The sequence below is a fragment of the Equus caballus genome, chromosome 3 (genome assembly GCF_041296265.1).
Source record: "Equus caballus isolate H_3958 breed thoroughbred chromosome 3, TB-T2T, whole genome shotgun sequence".
NCBI classification, from domain to species: Eukaryota; Metazoa; Chordata; class Mammalia; order Perissodactyla; family Equidae; genus Equus; species Equus caballus.
The window spans coordinates 123,169,316-123,190,901 of NC_091686.1; the positions used below are offsets into that span (position 1 = coordinate 123,169,316).

General features: G+C 49.8%; 1 protein-coding gene and 1 long non-coding RNA gene across 10 annotated transcripts in view; one reads left to right on the forward strand and one right to left on the reverse strand.

Annotated features, from left to right (window-relative positions):
* Positions 1-241: 241 nt before the first annotated feature.
* On the forward strand, positions 242-21,095 carry LOC106783011 (uncharacterized). 4 transcript variants are annotated; one of them, XR_011437638.1, is made up of 8 exons: positions 242-356; positions 1,608-1,727; positions 13,411-13,613; positions 13,750-13,953; positions 15,215-15,367; positions 16,476-19,495; positions 19,687-19,781; positions 20,067-21,095. It is a non-coding gene; the product is annotated as an uncharacterized lncRNA (long non-coding RNA). The 4 variants fall into 4 exon arrangements; XR_011437637.1 differs by lacking the exon at positions 13,411-13,613 and having other exon boundaries at positions 247-356; XR_011437636.1 differs by lacking the exon at positions 13,411-13,613 and having other exon boundaries at positions 295-356; positions 1,202-1,727.
* The window catches only part of GRK4 (G protein-coupled receptor kinase 4), a 134,293-nt gene continuing 124,025 nt past the window's right edge, over positions 11,319-21,586 (reverse strand). For 3 of the 6 annotated variants that reach the window (XM_023638478.2, XM_023638481.2, XM_070264036.1), the window contains 5 exons: positions 20,459-20,667; positions 15,770-15,907; positions 13,446-13,583; positions 12,813-12,950; positions 11,319-11,475 (listed from right to left, as the gene is read on the reverse strand). In XM_023638478.2, coding sequence (XP_023494246.2) covers positions 11,422-11,475; positions 12,813-12,950; positions 13,446-13,583; positions 15,770-15,907; positions 20,459-20,667 — 677 coding nt within the window. In that variant the 3' untranslated portion in view covers positions 11,319-11,421. The remainder of the gene's footprint in view (positions 11,476-12,812; positions 12,951-13,445; positions 13,584-15,769; positions 15,908-20,458; positions 20,668-21,586) is intronic. The other 3 variants (XM_023638479.2, XM_070264035.1, XM_023638482.2) reach the window with 3 other exon arrangements.

Genomic DNA, 21,586 nt, shown 5'->3' on the forward strand with positions numbered 1-21,586 from the left:
CCCACCCCCCGCGCCCTCCAGCTCGCCTGCCGTAGCCGCCGCGGCCTCAGGAATCACAGCGCCGCTTCCCGAAGAGGGCACGGGGCGCGGCGGGGGCGGGGCGGGGCGGGGCGGGGCGCAGCGATAGGGGGCGGGGAAGGGGGCGTGGCGCAGTGATAGGGGGCGGGGCGGGGGCGGGGAAGGGGCGGGGCGGGGCGGGGAAGGGGCCCGGCAGTGGGGGCGGGGCGCAGCCGGTAGGGGCGGGGCGGAGCGGGGCGGTGAGCGGCTGGGTTGCAGGCGCTGCGGGACATGGGAGGGGAAGGCGTTGAGGGAAAAGAGGGAGAGAAGCTACCGGAAGGAGGCGCGACGCTGAGGAGGTAAGGATCGGGGCGCAGCGGAGAAGGAGACCTCCCAGGGAGCAGCCCCCGTTCGAAAGGAGCCCCTGGCCGACGCCTGGGGTCGCAGGCAGTGCCCGCCGTGGGCCGAGAGCCGGGGACCCCCGCGGGGCGCGCCTGCCCACCCAGCGGCCGGGCCGAGGGACGGGCTCCCTTGGACAGCCCTGCGGGGAGCGAGTCGGGACACTGCATGCAAGGAGCAAGCGGGAAGCGAGTGCGCCCTGCACAGAACCGGAGGATCCTACGGTTGGCGAAGACCTGCGGCATTGGTCCTTTGGGGCGGGAGCCCAGGTGTGGCCCCCCAGAGAGGAGAGGGGTCCTGGAGGCCGGGGGCCTGCACCTCCCAGAGGTTGCAGCCCGAGGGGGAGGGGAGGAGAGCGGCAGGCACGGTGCCCGGAGAGGCTGTGGCTGTGCAGTGAGAAGTGCTTTGACCCCAAGACGCCCCCCCACAGGAATGACTTTCCGACCAAGGGGCTCCCCTCCAGGGGAGAGGACCCCTGATCCACAAAGGCTTATGGGCACCTCCTGCGTAGGGTGGGGCAGGCTGGCAGTGGCAGGGTCCCGATCTCCAGAGCCTCACCGCCTAGAGGGAGGGAGGTGAGCCAGCAGAGGGGCACAGAGGATGGGGGCCAGGGTTGCGGGGGCCGGCATCCGAGGACAGCTATCCCACCCGCAGGACAGAGAGTGGATTGGCCTCAGAGAGAGCCACCTGGGTTAGGTGATGCAGGTAGTGATGGACCCTCCAGAGCCTGCTTAGGGCTGCACGCTGTTCTGGCCCACAAGCCGCATCTCCACCTTCTCTCAGAGCCCTCTCATTTGTCCCAAAGCGCCAGGTAAATGGAAACCCAGCATCACCACAAAAAGCATTGTCCCCAAGAGGACAGCAGCGTCCCCTCTTCAGGGGAAAGACTGCATAGAAACATGTCTCCAGCCTTGAGGTTGTGATTCCCTGTTAACAAAGGCCCTCTTCCATGGGAGCCAGACCATGAGCCAGCCTCCACGCAGGGCAGGCTGTGATGGCAGGGCTCCAGGCGTCAGGTGCTGGGGTGCACAGCCTTCTAAGATGACCCAATGACCCCTCCGGTGTTCACACCCTTGTGTAGTCCCCTCCCCCTGAGTGTGGGCTACCTGGTGGCCGGCTTCTACTCAACCTAAGAAAGCAAAGGGGATGGGATGGACCTCTGTTACCTTCTTGGCTCGCACATATTCGTGAAGCAAGCTGCCATGTTGCAGAGGCCCACATGGCCAACAGCCAGTGAGCATCAGAGGCTCTCAACCCAACAGCCACAAAGAACTGAATCCTGCCTACACCACACGAGCTTGGCAGCGGATCCCTCCTCAGTCCAGCTTCAGGTGAGAGGCAGCTGGTACTTGATTGCAGGCTTTCAAGAAATCCAGAAGTGAAGGGCCCAGTTAAGCTGTGCCTAGATTCCTGGCCCACAGCAACTGGGAGATCCTAACTGTGTGTTGGTAAGCCCGGTGTGATTGGTTACACAGCAGTAGGTAAGTATTAGTTCTCTAGGGCTGCAATAACAAAGACCCGCAGACCTGGGGGCTTAAGTGACAGAAGCTGATTCTCTCACTTCTGGAGACTGGAAGCCCGAGATAAGGTCTCAGCAGGGTTGTTTCTCCTGAGGCTCTCCCCTTGGGTTGTAGACGGCTGTCTCCTCCCACTGTCCTCGTATGGTCATCCCTCTGTGTGTGTCTGTCCTAATCTCACCCTCTTCTTATAAGCACACCAGCCATTGGATCAGGGCACACCCTAATGACCTCATTTTACTTTAATTGCCTCCTTAAGGACCCCATCTCCAAATATAGTCACATTCTGAGGTGACACTTCAGCATATGAATTGGGGGCACTCAATTCAGCCCATAACAATAAGTAGTGAATTGTCTCCTAATAGCCACTCTGATAGGACCTCAGTTTTTTTCTGAGTACTTTTCCACTTAGTTAAAATAGTTCATTCCCCATCCTTCCTTTTAGCTGGCTGTAGCCATGTGTTTAAATAAGTTCTGGCTGATGAGATGGAAGCAGAAACGATGTGTGTTCTAGAAAGTCTCCTTATAAAGGAAGAGATACACCTATCTTCTTCCTGCTGCCTGGAATGGGGATGTGTAGGTTGGCACTTGAGCAGTTATTTTGGGTCATGAGGATGCAAGCCACATTCTGGGATAATGGAGCTGGAAGAAGGCAAGGCCCAGATGACTGAGTGGAGCTGCCATTCCAGCCTGACTTGCCCATCCCTGGATCTCTCACAGATGGAAATCTGTGAGAGAGAAATATAATTCTAAAGCCTTAGAAATGGGCACAGTCCCTGAACAGCAAAGACACTTCCAGTGACTTACCCTAGGAAGATAATCGTGTGTGTGAGGATGGTCATTCATCACAGCAACACTGAGGACAAAAAAATGGGAACAATGTAAATGCTGGACAGAAGGAGATGGGTACGTGAATCGTGATGCATCCACATGACAGAGAACTGTGCAGTCATTTGAAGAGCAGTTGTGACATGGGAACAGGTGTGCAGTGCGTTAGCAATTGCACTACTGTGTGTAGTGTGATCCCCCCTCTTTTATTTTAAGGAGAGAAAACCACACACACATAGAAAAGGGACCTGTCACCAGCTCTGTAACAGTGACTCTCTCTGGGCACAGGGGATTTATATCTTAATCTGTGTGCTTTTCTGTAGTTTTCAGATCTTCAGCAATGAGCATGCACTATTCGGGGGGGAAAAATGTAAAAGGATAAGTTTGGGTGAGGAGCTGAAAATGAAAGCTGAGCACCACATTTGTGACTGGCCCTGCCCAGGAAGAGAGGGAGATATTTAAAGCAGCCCGACACGCGTCCCCCACCCCCACAAATGAGGGACACTCCAGCTAGGGGGCTGGCACCTGCCCTGAATCCAAAACCAGGTGGGAGTCGATGGCGGGTGAGGCTTGGGCAGGAAAAAGAAGAGAATTCGAAGCGGAGCCAGAGGAATGAGATGAGTAGGCAGGTAGCTCCTGAGGCAATTTGGTGGGCCCCTGCCAGTCCCTGCTGAGGGTTCCTCCCAATTTAGAGGGTATTATTGCCATATATTTGAGTTCTACATAAATACACACACATATTGCAAAAGACAGTAATTGTTGTTTTGAATGGTCAACATTTGTTTAAGTTGACTCCTAAATTTATCATTTTTATTACTCTTCATTCTTTCCTATGTTTCTGATTTCCCATCTGGGATCATTTTCTTTTGCCTGGAAGACACTCTTTAGAATTTCTCTTACTGGATCTTCTATTGCTGAAATCTCTCAGTTTCAGTTTATCTAAAACTGTCTTTATTTTACCTTCATTCTTATGGATTTTCGGTTGGGTGTAGAATTCTAGGCTGGCAGATACTTTCTGTCAGCAGAGTGAAGATCTGGACATCGCTGTCTTCCGCTTTTCATTCTTGCTGTTGGGAAGTCAGTTGTTGATTTAATGGTTGCTCATTTGAAGGCGGTGTGTCTTTTTCCCCCCTCTGGCTGCTTGTAAGATTTCCCCGTGCCTTTGGCTCCCTGTAGTTTAACTGTGCCGTGCCTGAGTGTGTAGGAAGAAACCAGTCAACTTGTTACAGGATGACCCTGGGGATCCTGTTCAGTGATCTAGCAGGAGGCTGCGCAGCAGGAAGAGCTCAAAAGGCTGGCCGATACCAGTTCTGGAAGTTGTGGATGAAGCTCCCCTGGTGAAAGGTGTCTAGGATGAGGACGTTCTTTTCACCAGCAAAGCCACTCCCCACAGACTGAAATCTGCCATTGCTGCATGCTTGGCCAGGAGCTCCCTGTTCCCTTCCAGTCCCCCTATAAATACACAGAATGACAGGGAGCAAGGTCTCTCTCCTGGGTACTGCCTGTGGTGGAACCAGCTGGGCCTGGAGCTAACACAACTCTCCATGGGATGACGAGAGCTTGGGAGACAGGCACTGCTTCTAAGGACCCTCTGCCTCTAAGTTTCTCGTTAACTCCGGTTTCTGCCTGTACCGTGAGTTGTTTGTGGTGTCCTGGCTTGATTTAACAGTAGGATTTCTCTTCATTTAATCTGCTTGGGATTAGTTGGGTTTTGAATCTGTGGATTGGTGGCTTTCATGTTTGGAAACCTCTCAGTCATTCTGTCACAACATTGCTGCTCTCCCTTCCTCTTCTCTCTTCCTGGTGCTCCATGTAAATGTAGAGTAGATATTTTCATATCCTATCTTCCATTTTCCTTTTTTTTTGGCATCTTGGTGCTTTATTCTGGATAGTTTCATCTGACTTATTTTACTGCTTCTCTGTTTGGCTGATTCCACTGTTGTTAAACTTCCTATTTAAGCATTAAGTCCTAAAATTTTGTAGTTTTCAGTCCTAGAATTTATACTTAACTCTTTCTAAAGTATGCTGTGTCACTTTTTATATTTTGTAGTTCCTGGCCAAAATTTTCAAGCTTTGCAAGTTTTCTCCTTGAGCATAATAAGCATTGTTGTTTGAGTCAGTTTTTCATATATTTCCATTATCTATCCAGTGGGAGAGCTATGTTCTTTCCTGAGCAAAAACTTTAAAGCTCAGTTGTTTCCTTATTAGAAGATCAGGACTGGAAAAGCTCCTTCCTGTTTAAAATGGTGACGTGCAGCGCTGTTTGGCCCTCCAAGTGACAGGCATGACATACATCAAGCGGAAGCACAGCCCCCCCACCACACAGCGCAGGCTCTACCCTGGGCTCATCTTCCGAAAGAGAAGGGAAAGAAATGTGATGGAAAACAATAAGCATTTGTTCTAACGATAAAGAGCAGTGTCTAAGAATTTCACTAGGGTCACTTAAGAGGGGCAACACAGCAAAGCAGAAGAGAAAGGGGCCAGAACCTGCCTGAGCAGAGGGGCTCTGAGATGGGCTGAATTCAAAGTCAGGGCATCAGAGAAGGAAAGTTTGAGACTTCAGAGAATGAGCCAAAGGGAAAGCTTTGTCACTCCACATGCTTCACTTTACAGATGATAAAGCACAGACCCAGGAAGAGAGATGTTTGACTCCAGGTGACATTTAATTACACACCGTGCCCAGAATCCACAAAGTCCTGGCTGTAAGGCTCCAGGGTGAGGTGTGTACAATTTATAAAAATAGTAGACTCGTGATTCAGTAAGTGAGTAAAGGGTAAAGGGAGTACTAACCAGGATTGGTAAGGACACACGGAAACAAAGACTTCCGTTAACTGCCAGTTCTAACAAATGCGTATGACTTTTCTGAAGAGTAGTTTGGCAAGGTCCGTGAAAAGACTTAAGTATGTGACCCATTTAGCATATACTTACGGAGCCTTACTCTAAGGACAGTATTAGATAAGCATTCAAACATGGAGATACAAAGATGTTAATTAAAGCAATAATAATATAAAAAAGATGAAACAGCATAAGTGTTCAACAATAGGGAATTGGTAGAAACAGTATTTTTAAACGTTGGAATAGGGGCTGACCTGGTGGTGTAGTAGTTAAATGCACACGTTCCGCTTTGGCGGCCCAGGGTTCGCCGGTTCAGATCCCGGGTGCGGACATGGCACCACTTGGCACGCCATGCTGTGGTAGGCGTCCCACGTATAAAGTAGAGGAAGATGGGCACGGATGTGAGCTCAGGGCCAGTTTTCCTCAGTGAAAAGAGGAGAAGAGGATTGGCAGCAGTTAGCGCAGGGCTAATCTTCCTCAAAAAAAAAAAAGTTGGAATAATGCCAAAAGGCCATTAAAAATGACATGCTCAGGAGGACGTGGAGAAATTTGAACCCTTGTGCACTGCTGGTAGAAACGTGAAATGGTGCCGCCGCTGTGGAAAATGGTGTGGCAGTTCCTCAAAATATTAAAAATAGAATTACCATGTTTATTGTTGTTGTTAGTGCCATCAGGTGGATTCTGACTCCTAGTGACCCTGTGTACAGCAGAGCAGAACCCTGCCCAGTCTTTTTGCACCATCCTGCCACCTTCCAGTGCCATATCAGACAATGCTCTGCTGCTATTCATAGGGTTTTCATGGCCAATTGTTTCGGAAGTGGGTGGCCAGGTCCTTCTTCCTATTCTGTCTTAGCCTAGAAGCTCTGCAGAAACTTCTTCACCACGGTGACCCTGCTGGTATTTGAGATACTGGTAGCATAGCTTTCAGCATCACAGCAACATGCAGCAGCCACGGTATGACAACAGATGGATGTTGTGGCTCCCTGACTGGGAAGTGAAACCAGGCCACGACCGTGAGAGCACCAAATCTTAGTCAACAGACCACCAGGGCTGGCCTGTATTACCATATGACCCAGCAATTCCACTTCTGGGTATACACCCAAAAGAATTGAAAGCAGGGTCTCAATGAGATATCGTGCACCCATGTTCATAGCAGCATTAATCACGATAGCTAAAACGTGGAAGCAACCCAAGTGCCCCTCAGTGGATGAATGGATAAGCAAAATGTGGTCCATCCATACACTAACATATTATTCGGTCTTGAAGGAAATTCTGCAATATGCTACAACATGGATGAACCTTAAGGACATTATGCTAAGTGAAATAAGCCAGTTACAAAAGGACAAATGCTGTATGAGGCCATTTATATGAGGTCCCTAGACTAGTCACATCCATAGAGACAGAAAGTAGAATGGTGGTTGCCAGGGGCGGAGGGTGGGGGTGGAAGTGATGCAGAGTTACTGTTTCATGGCGATAGGGTGTCAGTTTTATAAGATGCAAAGTTATGGGGATGGATGGTGGTGACAGCTGCTCAACACTGTGAATCTATGTAATGCCACTGAACTGTACGTGTAAAAATGGTTAAGATGGGAAATTTTATGTTTATTTTATCACAAAAAAAAGAAAGAAAAAGAAATACCTAGTTTCTAGTGAAACTGTTCACCAAAAGAAAAACCTAGTTTTTGGTGAAACTTTAACAGGGAACCGTTACTCATTTTTGGCGAGAGGGGAAAATTGTGAAAAATTTTCAGAAGGGCAATTTGTTCATATAGGCATATAATACACATTCTTTAAAAATGTTCATACATCTTTTTTAGTGCATAATTGTGCTTTATTTGGGGAAAAAAGCAAGTAATTTTTATAACGTGATGTTTATTTTTATGTTAAGAATACATAAACATGGTCAACACAAAGAGTCAAACACAGTGCTTATAAAGAAAGCCGCATTCCTCTGCCTCATTTCTGCCCGTCCCAGTGGGACTGCTTTCCAGACATAACCACTTTTAACTGTTGTAGCTTTTCTTGTAACATTTTCATCAACTGTTCATGCACTTTTCCCAGGGCGCCCCCTGCTGGGGATCTGCCCTAGAAATATTGTCAGGTGTGTGCACAGAGAAGGAGGCGCAGAGATGTCCATCCCATTGATATTTATAACAACAAGAAAACCAGAAGCAACATTTGTTTGGATTGTTTGAATAAATGATGGCCTAAATGTGCGATAAAAGATTAAGTAGCCAGATATATTTAAATAACATGGCAAGAAATAACTATAAATTATATAAATATGTAATAAAATATAGGGATTATCATTGGACAGTGGCTGATATTAAAGATGAATTTTTCATTGTATACTCTTTTTAATTTTAAAATTCTCTTTAATATTTGCTTGCTTATTTTTTTTTTTTTTTTTTGAGGAAGATTAGCCCTGAGCTAACATCTGCCGCCAATCCTCCTCTTTTTTTTTTTTTTGCTGAGACATACTGGCCCTGAGCTAACATCCGTGCCCATCTTCCTCTACTTTATATGTGGGATGCCTGCCACAGCATGGCTTAACAAGTGGTGCGTCCACGTCTGCACCCAGGAACCAAACCAGCGAACCCAGGGCCACCAAAGCGGAATGTGCAAACTTAACCACTGCACCACTAGGCTGGCCCCTATATGCTTGCATATAATCAGAAAGAAAAAAATATGTTCAATATGTTAATTTACCAAATAGTCTGTAAAAATCCTTACTGAGATTTGTTGTCTCAGTCAAGGCTTTCTCAGTTGGGCATGGAGACAACCCAGATAGCTTAAGAAAAAGGAAAAACAAGAAAAAAGAAAACAGGACTCTGTTGGTTCCTACAGCTGTGCCCTAGGGGTGCGAATGACCCCTCAGGCTCTGGCCCTCCCTGCATCCATCTGGCTTCCTCCTCACACTTGGCTCTGCAGGCAGGTGGTGTCTGCATGCCCAGCCTCCACACCCTGTGACTGGCCGAGGGAAATCTGGTCCTCAGCCCAGCCTGGCCCTCGCCAGCCCTACCAGATAATCTACAGCAGAAGGCAGGAGGGTCCCCCAGAAGGGATGGGAGGTAAACACGTGCACCCCACCCCGAGTGTCTACACTGATAGAGAAGAATGTCTGGAGGACTCAGGATATAAACAGATGGTAGCAATAAAGGTGATTTTTATTTTCTTTACATTTTCCTGTATTTTTTATGATGAGCACATTTTCCCACCATTGGTAACACATTTATTGAGGAGGTATCATGGACCAAACACTCTGCTTTTAAATCTTTTATGGAAACCGCACTTTCCTCTCAGTCTCCTCATGAGGCAGGAACTCCTGCCATCCCAATTCTAGAGACGATTCTAGAGATGAGGATGAGGCAGAGCAGAGGTGCCAGGGTCTCATTGCGGCTGCCAACCCTAGAAAGCCCCAATCAGAAGAAAAGCAAAGCTATTTTGATCCCCCTAAAACAAAGGCCCCAGACCCCAAGATAACATCCCCATTCCCTCACCCCAGTACAAAGAAGGCTCTGGAAGGACTTCTTGTCAACTTACTGGACGTCACCCTGGGAGGTATTTTCCTCTGGAACGCTGGTCTTGCTGCTATCATTTCATAAACACCCTGCTGCAAACCACACCTCAGGAAGCACCTTTTGGGCTCAGTGACTACTAGGGCAGAGCCGTCTGCTTGGGGACACACTGATGTCAAACCTGAAGTGAGTTCGCTCACCTGCTGTGCAGCAAGCCAATCTCTGGCACCAGGTGTAGTGGAAGAAAGCAGGAATTATATTATTGCACAGCACTGAGCAAGGAAAAAAGGCAGCTAACGGTGAAATCCAAAACTCCCCAAAAAGCTAAAAGTAAGGGTTTTTATTTGGAGTTTTAGGGAGGGACAGGGGAGCATATAGCCTTGCTGGTCAGAGTCTTTCCACCAGCCTGTTTGGCCTTGAGACTACTTGCAGAGAGGATGAGATATCGAGTCCAGGTGCTTGTCCTTGGCTGTCTGTCTCCATGGCAAATAGTGGATTCTGGAGCCAGGAAGCCAGCGAGTAAGCAGGGGATGAGTATTTGGTTTTAACCCCATATATGCTGGGTTTAATGTAGGGAAACTGATACCAGGGCCAGTATCAACACTGCCCACAGGAAAGCAACACCGAGCCCGGCCCTCGTGGGGAGATCTCAGCACTGCCCTGGCACGTTCTCCACAGCATGTGACAGTGTCCTGGCATCCAGACCAAGTCCTTACTGTTTGGTTGAAGTCACTGAAGGCTGGCCCTGGCTTCTCACACACCAGGGAGCAAGAAGGTCCTAGCAAGCTAAAGGACACCTACAGTGGGGGCATCTGCCGGTGGTGGTTCCCGCCTCTCCCCTCAACCAGCGTTCACCTTGTCAAACACCACTGCTCCTGTCCGAGAAGCCCCTGCTGGAGGCCACGTCTGCATGGGGACTCGGGAAAGCCCAAATCTGCCTCTCGGGCCCACTCTCCAGTCACCCAGCCGTAGGCCATCACCGACTGAGAGGTGTCCTCCAGCACGTCCAGCTCTGGGAGCCTCTGCGCTCGCGGTTCCTTCCCCCTCGCGTCTTCTCCGTGGAGGAGTCTTGGTGCCCTCCCCAGGCAGAACCCCTGGCGCCCCTCCTTGGTCTTTATCACTTGTCCATGCACTTCCTGTGGCAGCCCCTCACTCGTGGGTCCAAGTGTCCCTCCCCAGGTAACAAAACCCACAGGTCCACCTCAGGCTAGGGGCTCCACCTCCCTCTCTTGGTAGCAATGGCTGAAGGAAAGAGTTAACTTTGGAACTCAGGCATTCCATAACCTTTCTTGAAAGCTCCTGAACCCCTAAGGGCCAGCCAGAGCCTTGAAGGGTAGGCTCCTCACCCACAACATAAGCCCAGGTTTTCTTGGGCTCAGCCTTTCACCTTTGACTCAGTCACCTGATGCCAATTCTAAGAACATGAGGCTCATGCACAATCCCTGAGCATCCCAGGCCCCTGTAATAGAAATCCTCCCAACACACTTCAGAGTTGGGGTGTGCAGCCCCTGACAGCCAAGCCCTGACCTCAAGGTCCTGGAAACACCCTCTTTCCGAGGGTAGATCGGAGTGCCCAGGCCAAAATTTAGCCACATGCAGCGGTTAAGTTTGCATGTTCCACTTCAGCGGCCCGGGGTTTGCCGATTCGTATCCCCGGTGTGGACATGGCACCGCTTGGCAAAAGCCATGCTGTGGCAGGCGTCCCACATATAAAGTAGAGGAAGATGGGCACAGATGTTAGCTCAGGGCCAGTCTTCCTCAGCAAAAAGAGGAGGATTGGCAGTAGTTAGCTCAGGGCTAATCTTCCTCAAAAAAAAAAAAACTTAGCCACAAAGCCATGCACACAGGAAGACGCATGCCTCAGGAAGGTGGAATCTATAAGTAAGGCATGGTAGACATCAACATGAGTGTAAACAGGCAAAGACTTTCTAACCCCGTGGCCCTGGAGAAAGGGTGCCTGACCTGCTCCCCCCACCTCCACCCCCACAGAGCACTGGAGGACACTCCCAGGTGAGGAACAGGACGCTTGGCTCCAGACACTGTTGGGCTGATGCCCAAGCCTGCTCTCCTCCCCTCTCCGTGGGTACACATGGAGCTCGAGTGCCCGCTGCAAGGTGTGGATTTCTGGGCATCACAGTCGTCCTCAAGTGGCTTTTTCTTCAATCCAGCTTTAGTGAAAAGACAATCTAGGTATTAACATGGAAAAATCTGCAAACTCAAAAGGCACATTTTAAGATGTGTCACGTTATTTATTGCAATTCACAGACAGGATGAAACTGCAAGCTCACGCTCCTTGGCACTGGGGTCCTGCTTTGTGCAATGAGTGGTCACAGTCTCGTGGGCAGCTCTTCCTTCTCACTGGGGCTAGCGTTAATGCAGCCCTGCAACATACAACACAACGGTTGGGTCAGTCACTTTTCTAATGCAAGCTGCCTTACCTTTCCTGAAGTGCACAAGACAGTTTAAAAACTTTGGGGGGTGCTGGGGCCGGCCCAGTGGGGTAGTGCTTAAGTTCACACACTCTGCTTCAGTGGCCCAGGGTTCACAGGTTTGGATCCCCGGCACAGACCTAGCACAGCTCATCAAGCCACATTGTGGTGGCATCCAACATAAAATAGGGGAGGATTGGCACAGATGTTAGCTCAGCAACAATCTTCCTCACATATACACAAAACAACTTTGGGGGGTGCTAACTTTAAGGTGGGAAAAACCCTTAAATATTTTTCTCTTATTTTCTTCAGTGTGGAGGATGCTCAATTCACACGCATAGAAAATATCTCAGACTTGCTCTGCTTCCCACACTTCCTCTTGCACACCCAAATAATGTACCCCATCCAGAGTGGAGTGCATCGAGGCAGTGAGGCTCTCTGGCTCTTGCTCTAAGCAGTGCCGTGGCGAGGAGCAGCTTCACCCTGCACGATCATATTCCATCTGCTGTAGGTTTCCCTGAATGGCTCCACCTCCTCGGTTGGAACTGAGTAAGGAGCATTTCCAAGCAGGACCGACTGGCACTGAGAGACAGGCTGTCTGGGAGAGCGACTGGGTAATTCATGCCTAACCCCTAGTTCTCAGAGGAAATGTCGTCACGGTAAATGCACTCTGAAAACTGTTTACCACCTAAGGCTTGTTTTTTTACATGAAAAAAGATGGATTAGAATGTTAGTGGACAACCTCTGAATAAAGTCCTTGAGAATGGACAGGGTACAAAAGCAGGATAATCCCCTGGTCCAAGGAGAAAAACTTCACTTGGAAAAAAAAATTTCTAAATTTAATGCTACTATAGAAAAGTCTCTCCAAATCACTCTTCCGTTTTCAAAAGAGAATCGGCTTTCCCTGTGAAAGTGGGCCAATGAGATGACAGCTGTAAGAATCAGAACGTGTAATATAGAAATTTAAATAATAAATGTTGTTCTACAAGACACTGAGTTCTGAGCCTAGCTTGGAATGCTTTGTCATTGACAGAGGGATCTGTCACTGAGTGTCGGTAAGCCATGCCTTCTTTCTGGATCAGAACAGAGTCTTCACACCAACAGCAAACGTCACAGTGAGGATTCTTCTGGCTGGGCTCAAATAGCACCATATGGCTGGCTCAAACTATGTGCAATGTCTTATATAAGTTGCATTGAAAAAAGAAAAGAAAGTTTTTACCTTGCTGAAATATTTCTTGTAACATAACACATTGAAAAAAGAAAAGAACAAACCATCTTTACACCCTCACCCCTCTTACAAGGAGTCTGTAGAAGAAGCCTCTCTTTGATTTAGGAAGTGCTTGATGTGTTTTCTCTTTTCGATCTAATGCCATATTTTCCCCATTCTCACTTTCGTTGATGTCCTTGAAGCATTCTGATTCGATCATCTGCATCCACAGAAGAGAAGGACAGAGAGTGGTGGGGAGACACCAAGACGTCAGCCAGCCGTCTCCCACCTGGCACCAGTGCTCAGCGCTCTGGGGCCATTCCAGTTCCCGCCCTCGATTCCTACTTTCCCGGCTTCCTGACCTCTTCTTGGGGGAAGTAACTTGACCTCCTCTTTCGAGCATACCCCCAAAACAGTTAACTACCGTGGGTACCGTGGTGTCAGCCAGCACTGCTTAGGGAGCAGAACCCAGGGTGGGCAAGCCCCCCTCAGACTCCACCTTCTGTGAAGGGACCAGTGGCAGTGGCCATGCAAAATGTCACTTCCAAACACACTCACACACACACACACGTGCGCGTGTGCAAATCTGTGTGTATGTAAAATAGCTAAAACAATATTTTAAAGAAGAAACTGTTTATTATGCACACTACACATAGTTCTTTTTTTTGTCATTGTTCTAGCTAGTATAAACCCGCTATGCTGGAAAGGGCAGTACCTCATTCTGCCAGGGGATGGAGACACACCCCGTAACAAACTGACTGTAGAAGGTGTCATCTGTGGTGTCCAAGTAGACTCCTTTCACCGTGGAGAACTGGTCAATATCCAGGACGTCCTTACAATAAATTGCACGCGGCTGTGCGTCAACAACAAAGAGGCATCGATCGTGAGATGACAGGACGCTTTCGTCGTTTCCTTAATTACTAAGAATACAATGCATGTGAATCAATGCACGAACACCCCTACTGTTCCTGTTCTTTGCTGAGTTCCTCATTTGCAGCATTTTCTAATCCTTCCTCCAGGGAACTTTCAGAGTCACAGACCCCGTGGACACTGGCCCACAGAGGCTCCCACCCTTCTCTCCTGCAGTGGAAGATGGACTACAGTCAGGAGCCAGGGATCAAGAAGGGAGAGGACGGGTGATCTTGCTGGAACGCTGTGGAGAAGGCTGGCGACCATCGGCTGTGGACTCTCACCCCTGCCTCCAGCCCTCAGCTTCCTTCACGGTAAGCACCCTGCATAAAGTCTAAGTGAAAAATGGCAGGCCCCGCTTCTCGCTGTCCTGTCAGAACTCATCTAGTGGTCTCCAGCTGAGGGGGGCATCACAGGCAGCAAATGCCTGAGCCCTCCCGCTCCACTCTGTGGGTTAGCAGACCCCCTACTCTGGGACAGGAGCCCAGGCCTGCAGCACCCACCCTGGCACTGGTGTCCTCAGGTGCAAGAAGTCAGGCAAGCAGGCAGAGCATGTCCAGGCCCAGGTCGCTGCCCTCTCCAGGGTGGCGGCCTGCACTTCTGGGAATAAGGACCAAAAGGCACAGGAGTCTGCAGCTCCAGGCCAGGCCATGCTAATGCAAGAGGCACGCTGCAGTTCTGAGAAATGTTCTACCTGCGTGCCTGAACTTGCACACGACAATGAGTGTGATAATCAAAGAAGTCATGTCTGTAGGTCACCGGTCAGAACTTCTCTGAAAGTGGTGGTCATTCATTCAGTCAATTACCACAAGGTGGGGAAATGGAAGCCAACTGGCAGGCCTTGCCCTCAGGAGACAGTGCAGGGCAAGGCTGGCAAGTATTGAGCCCAGGCTGAAGGGGCTTCCCAACTCAAAGGAAACTGCCTGACCTGTTACCATCAGATCTACTGTCAACTGGCCCCCGTGGGGTCCTCTGCTTAATTTCAGCAGAACACCCAGAGCAGCCCCAGAGCCTCTGCCTGGCAGGCTCTGCTCCACGCTTCTCAGTACACACCTGATGTCATATCTCCCTCCCCAGAGAGACTGTCTTTGGCCTCTCTTCCCTGCTCCAGACCCCAAGCAGCCCCCAGGGCCTGGCAGAAAGAAGGCTCTTGAGACCAGATGGCCCATCTGCAGTCCCGACCATGCACTATCGCTGTCCAGTGTTTTCTGCATCTTGTAATTTGTTTCACTGCCTATTGCTGAGGCCGGAGCGAGCCCCACAGCAACACAGACTTCGTTTTCTCGCTCTCCCTGTGGCCCTAAGACCTGGAGCTGTGTCTGGCAGGTAGTAGGCATTCAATAAATATGCAGTGTGTGAACTAATTCAGAGGAAGAAGTTACTACTATAACATATATAAATATAAAATAAACATAAGTTCTGAATTATACAACTAAAAAATTTTAATTGTACATCCTACTCCCATGATACCCTGCAGACTTATCTTATCTTCACATTTCTATAACCTGCCTGTGGCAGATTGTTAAGGGTAGAGTCCAGACCGTTGCGTTCATACATTTATGCTTTCATCAACAGGAACTGACGTCTGCTGGGGTTCCCACCAAGCACTGACACGTGCCGGGCCGTGTGCTAAGCACCTGGGGACATGACCTCATTTGAGGGCCACAACATGCTCACAGGGAGGCTCAAGGGACCGCTCCAGGGCCCTCAGCGTGGAGCCAGGACCTGGTGAGTCACAGGGTGGGGAAGTGCCTCCCCGACTAAAGAAGCACATGCCAGCACTGACATCAGAAAGGGGCCCTGGTAGCACAGAGGGCCCCACACGGCACACCGAGGAGATCGTGAGCTGGTGCTGAGGTTTCTGGGCAGGACAGTGACACGGGTGATGGCCCACACCAGACACCAGGCTTCGGAAGCCTGAGGGCTGCTAGGAAGGCCTGTGAGAAGGGGTGTGGTGAGCGGTCTGGGGGCTAAGTGGGGAGCAGGGGAGGGAGGAAGAACCAGACGGAGAGGCACCACAAGGCAGAAGCCACACCCAGGCTGCACCAGGCGATTCTGTATCTGCTTGAAAACCCTGTTACGTGGACCCACTTTCTTGGACCCCTCCTGCTCTTCTGGCAGCATACTCACATCAGGACAGAAAGGAGGGTCTAACATGTTTGCTTCCAGCCTCTTGAAGTTAATGTTCTTGAACACAGGGTGTCCCTTTACTCCAGCTGCCCCATCGCCCTTACAGCCCAGGCGTTGGTTGGGGTTCTTGGTGAGTAACTGGGTAAGAGGCAAAAATGGAGTCAATTTAAGCTCCTATGCCAAAAAAGAAAACTCAGAAAATCTCCATGATGATAACCGAAGAATGAGGAGTGGCAAAGAACACCTCCATCTAAATAAAAAAAGGCACTGAAATTTCAAAGCATCAACCAAACCTCATTAATTCAGATTTTACTAATCTACAATGTGATGCTTCAAAAAGGAGTTGAAACTAAAGTTTTGCCTTTGAGATACTATTTCACTGCTAAGTTATAATTAGAAACCATTTAATGCATTCATTAAATCACCAAGGACCTCAGATGAGGCAAAAATTTAGCAAGCTTAGTTCTAGAAATTGTATATCCTTAAAATTAATAGAAAGTATCTCTTTCAAAAGTATTTCTTTCTTATACATTTATAATTGTCAAATTCAAATAAGCCTTCCTCCACAATTATTATCAATCAAAAAGGTTTGGCTGTGCTCAAAGCCACACAGGAAAGTTCTGGGCCTGTAAAATATAGCCCAGACCAGGGGCTGGGAGGTGCAGCCACGGGCCACATCTCACCAGCTGCCTATTTTGTAAATAAGGTTTCCTGGGAACACAGCCGGGCCCAATGGTTCAGCTGTCCGTGGCCGCCCTCGCACTACAACGGTGGAGTTGAAGAGCTGCGGAAGAGATCTGCAAAGCCTAAGAAATATTCACATCTGGCCCCTCACAGAGGAGTTTGCTGACCCCCGGCCTAGACTCACAGCCAGCACCCGTGGCTTTTCTGAATATAAATCAAAGTCCCAGGCAAAGACCAGAACACATTCTGGTTTCAGCTTCTCTGCGCCGCCCCTACAGCCTCACCGTCTGAGCTCCAGCAGTAGCGCACACTCACTTCTTTCGCTTCCTCAAAGTGCGGTGCCATGCCTGCCCCAGGGCCTGTGCACATGCTATGCCCTCTGTCTAGAAAACTTTGCCTGGCTGACTCCTACTAAACCCCTCAGGTTCCACCTTCCTGTCTCAGAGCATCCTCGACTTGTCCCTTAGGATACCCGTCACCACTAATGAGAGTACATCCCTCAGATAATTGCTTAGTGCCAGTCTGTCCTGCAGGACTTGAAGCTTCCGAAGGCAGGGGCTGTGAGAACGCCTGCTGTATCCCCAGCCCGTAGCCAGAACAGGGGCTCAATAAGATCTGCTCAATGCAGTTACTCTTTGCATGCTTTGTTTATTGAAAACATATCTGAAAATTAAGTGTAATGCCAAATACAATTCCGACACCTCAGGGACTCCATGACTCCATCATCCAGCCTGTGCCAGCACACACTGTCCAACGGCCTGACCGGGCAGCACAGGGCAGAGGAAAATCTTGGATCCGTGGTCAGAAAGCCTGGGCTCAGATTCGCCCGCTGCCATTGACTATGGGACGTCATGAAAATCAAAGTCTTAATTTTTCAACTATGAGGCTATGAGAACATCTTAGAAATCCATTGTGAGGATTGGATGAGACAGTGTGTCAAAGAACTCTGAAAATTACAAAAAGGCACCCAAACGTCAGCTGTCACTATGACCTCCCGTTTGGCTTACTGTAAAAACCCGATTTTTTCTCTTTCCTTCCCTTCCTCTCTCTGTCCTACACAAGCCCAAAACTCTGATCTTAAATCCAGCTCGGGCCACTCACTGGGCACACGAGCACAGCGTACTGGGAGCAGGTGCCAGGCAAAGGAACAGGCGGAGAGGGCGTGGAGCCCTGCAGAATCTGTAGGCCCCCTTCAAGTGCTCTGGGCACTGGGGCCCAGCCCACCGTCCCTGTCCCCGTAGATGTTCACTGTGCCTGTTGCCCTGCTGCTCAAATCAACTTTGCATCTTGAGATGCCCTTCCTCCAATCCCTGTTTGCTGGAATTTAACCCACTCTTTAAGAACTCATGGTTCCTCCTCTTAGTAATTACTGAGGATTTTTGTGTTACTAAACACTTTACACGCCTTCTTTCATTTTATTGTCCCAGCACTCCTAAAAGGTAGAAGTTATTACCATCCACATTCTATAGACAAGAAACCTGAGGCCCAGAGAGGTAAGCTCGTCATGGGAAGCTGAGACTCGACCCTCAGCCCCAGCTCACAGCCAGTTCTCTGAGTCATAGCACTGGCCCTCACTCAGACACCACCTTCTTTTCCCAGCATCTCCAACGGAACGGCATTTCCTCACCCTGAGAACCGCTGAGCCCTTGTTTCTATCTCGTTTATGGCACTCACCAAATTCTGCTTTGCTATTATAGCTATTTTTATTTGTCTTAGGCCTAACATTAAAGTGCGAGCTCCTGAGGGGTAGGCTCTATTTCTCTCTTCACATTTCGGCAGCCCAATGAGCTGTGTGTAGCAAGCGCTCAGTCAATATTTATCAACTGAACATGAACAGCAGCTTGGGCAGAATGATATGAAATATGGAGCAGCTGACTAAACACTGTCAGCTCCAAGCAGAACAAGGTGGCTGGAAGAAGGGCCAGCCTGAGCCCACTGCCCAATGACAGGCCACTAACGCATACTGCTTCTAATACAGACACAAGGAAAGGGAAACAACTCTCCTCCAGCCACACCAACTCCCATGGTTACTGACATCCTTCAGTGTGAGGCGTAACTGCTGGTGATTCCAACGCCCTCTTGGGGATGCAGTCCGCACCTCTCTGTGGCCTCTTCTCCAATGATCTGGTACTCTGTCCCTGCCCCTGCCACTGTCTCCCTGGGTCACAGCCTAGACTCTTCATGACCAGCAAGACCCACGTCTGCTGCATTTCAAGCAGCTTCCTCTCTGTGCGGCCCTAGTCTTTCTAGCTCTGGCAAGGAGGAGCCCTGACTCCAACAAGCTACGGCTCACACCTCCCTGTAATCTACTGACTCTGCCCTTGCCTCATTCTCCTCTGTAGCCCACTGAGACTCCATGGCCCCATCATTCAGCCACTCCTCTGCACGCACCCCAACCCCGCTGCCTCGCCCCAGCTCCTTCACACTTGCTTAATGAAACCACAGTGCTGGCCGAGTCCAACTCCCTGACTGTTCCAAGCCTGCACTGTCCCGCCGAGCGGGGCAGGAGCATGACACACAATCAGGGCCACCACCTCCCTTTACATCCATGTAGGCCCCTGACACTGCCAAGGAATTACTCCCACCTCCCTTCAGTCTCATCTCCTCCCTCATACCTCCAACGGCTCCCTCCTACTCTCATGTAGCTGATGACCGAAGAGGACAGAAGCCACAAGAGAACATTCACAAGCCCCACCTGCCCCACATCTCCTGTCCACACACTCCACTGGGCGTCAGGTCCTGTCCTCCCAGCCATCACTAGGCTTTGCCCCAGCTCTTCTTCCCTTCCCTGCAGCAGTGTGGACCTCCCCACACATCCACCACATCACAGATCCTGCAGGGTGCTACCTGCCCATCCATCTGGACTCTGACCACCTCTCATCCAGCTCTGCCACCACCCAGGTCTGAGCTCCCCCAACTGTCACCTAAATCTCTGCAAAGCCCCAGCTGGCCTCCCTCTGTCCTGTCCAGTCTCTTCCCAGCACCTGGCGATGGCAAGTCCCAGCACGTCACCCCCTCGGAACCCTGTGATGGCCTCCCAAGGTCAGTGGCACAGCCCCTTGCTTCCTGCCCTATTCTGTCCCCTCTTTGCCCCCTACTCCCGACCCCTCCACACTTCCCTGTCCTGCAGAGTCCACACATCTTTCTCATTTGTTTGGTTTCCTGTTGATTCCCGCCACCCCTGCAGTAGAATGAGAGCACTGGAGGGTGGGATTCTTGTCTGTTTTACTCAGGATCCCCAGTGCCGAGGACAGTGCCTGTCCCATAGAAGATGCTCAATAAATCCTTGCTGAATGAAAACGAAAGAAAAAAACATGCTTGGAAAGTGGTAAGTATTGGCTTAAGATAAGTAAGTGACAGCGAGAGCTTCTCTCATTCCCTTAGTGTCTGGGCCCTAGGGAGTAGAGAAACCGGCCCAGCCCCGAGGGCACATGGGGGCCAACCTGTGCCTCTGGGGCCTTGTGGGGTCCTTAATACATCAAGGAAGGTGGCAGGCACATGGCCAACCATCAAGTCAGGGTGTCTGTTATGACTAGAGTCTCTGGCAGCTAGTTAAAGCGAAGAGAAAAACCTTACTGTTTCAAATACATTGAAGCTTCTGCTTTCTGTTTAGTTTCATAGGAAATTGGGCAGTGAAGTGAGGCTCAGCTGTGTTCTGAAAGGACAGATCGTACCTTGGCACGCTCTTCCCTTTCAGCAGCATCTTTTGAGAAAGCAAAGAACTCCAATCTGCTTAGCTCTGATCGATCAGAAACCAAATTACGTCACTTTCCAGATGTGTCTGGAACTTTTCCCTACTGTCCTGTCCAAATGGAGAGGAAGCCCCATTGGCATCCGCGTCAGGAGGCATCAGGAAGCGACCTCTCGATGCCTCTCCTGAGCCCAAGCGCTCGCTGCAGTGGCTGCTGAAGACCAGCAGGAGGCCGGCTGGGTTTTCCCAACTGCCAGTGAAAGTGACTAGAGCGAGTCAGAGCGTAATTCCCAGCCTCCCGGGGCCCGACCCACCATCCTGCAGATGGACTTGGCGTCCTCCGAAAACTTCTCCGAATACTCTTCAGTATCCTTCGTCGCTCTTCGTTCTACCTCGTCCCGTTTGACTTTCTCTTTGAATTTTCTGAATGGAGAATGTCCCTGAATCATTTCATATATCAGACAGCCGAGTCCCCACCAATCAGGACTAAATGTATAGTTTTCATTATTGATAACTTCAGGAGCTACACAACAAATACAGGAAATATAAATTAAGTTAAATTTGGGGTTTAAAATTTCTTGTAACTAATTCCAAATAACACATTATAAATTTAATGTTTGTTACAGCATGGATGAACCCTGGAAACACGTTAAGCAAAAGAAGCCAGACACACAAGGCTAAAGAGTGTACGATTCTACGTATAGGAAATAGGCAGGATAGACAAGTCCATGGAGACAGAAAGGAGGCTCGTGGCTGCAGGGCTGGGGTGGCAGGTGAGGAACAGGGAGTGACCGTTGATGGGAACACAGTTTCTTTTTTGAGGTGATGAAATTAGACAACGGTGATAGTTGCACAGCTGCGAACAGACTGAAATGCACTGAACTGCACGCTTCAGATTGGGGGACTTTATGGTATGAGAATTGTATTTCAATAAAGCTCTTATCAGAAACAGTTTGTACTATTCACAGAGCATGAAATGAATCGCCACAGAGTAACTAACATGGGGAAAATGGTGCCCTAGGGAAGACCCCGCCTCTTGAAGAGGGTGTACCCTCCAAACATGCAGAGCCACGCCCATGGGCACCCTAAGGGTATTGGCCATCCATTCCCAACATAGTCAAGGCCCCCAGCAGCAGGTGACAGCAGACACAGTGGGCCATGGGGTGTACTGCAGAACTCTGCAGAGGCCCTCATTCACCCTCACATCAGAGGCCAGCCCTGGGTCCGGCTAGCGCTGTTGGGCCAGGAGCTGTGAGGTTATTCCTCGGGAGCTGACCCAAGCCCAGAGCCTCCCATTCACAGAGGCTTCAGCATAAGCAGGGAACAACGATTTCCCAAGGGATCTGCAAGGCCAGAGTGTACAGAGGGTGGCAGCGTGAGGGTGCGGAGACCTGCTGGCCTGTCCTGCCTGCCTGCACTCAGCTGCATGACTTCCGCAGGCT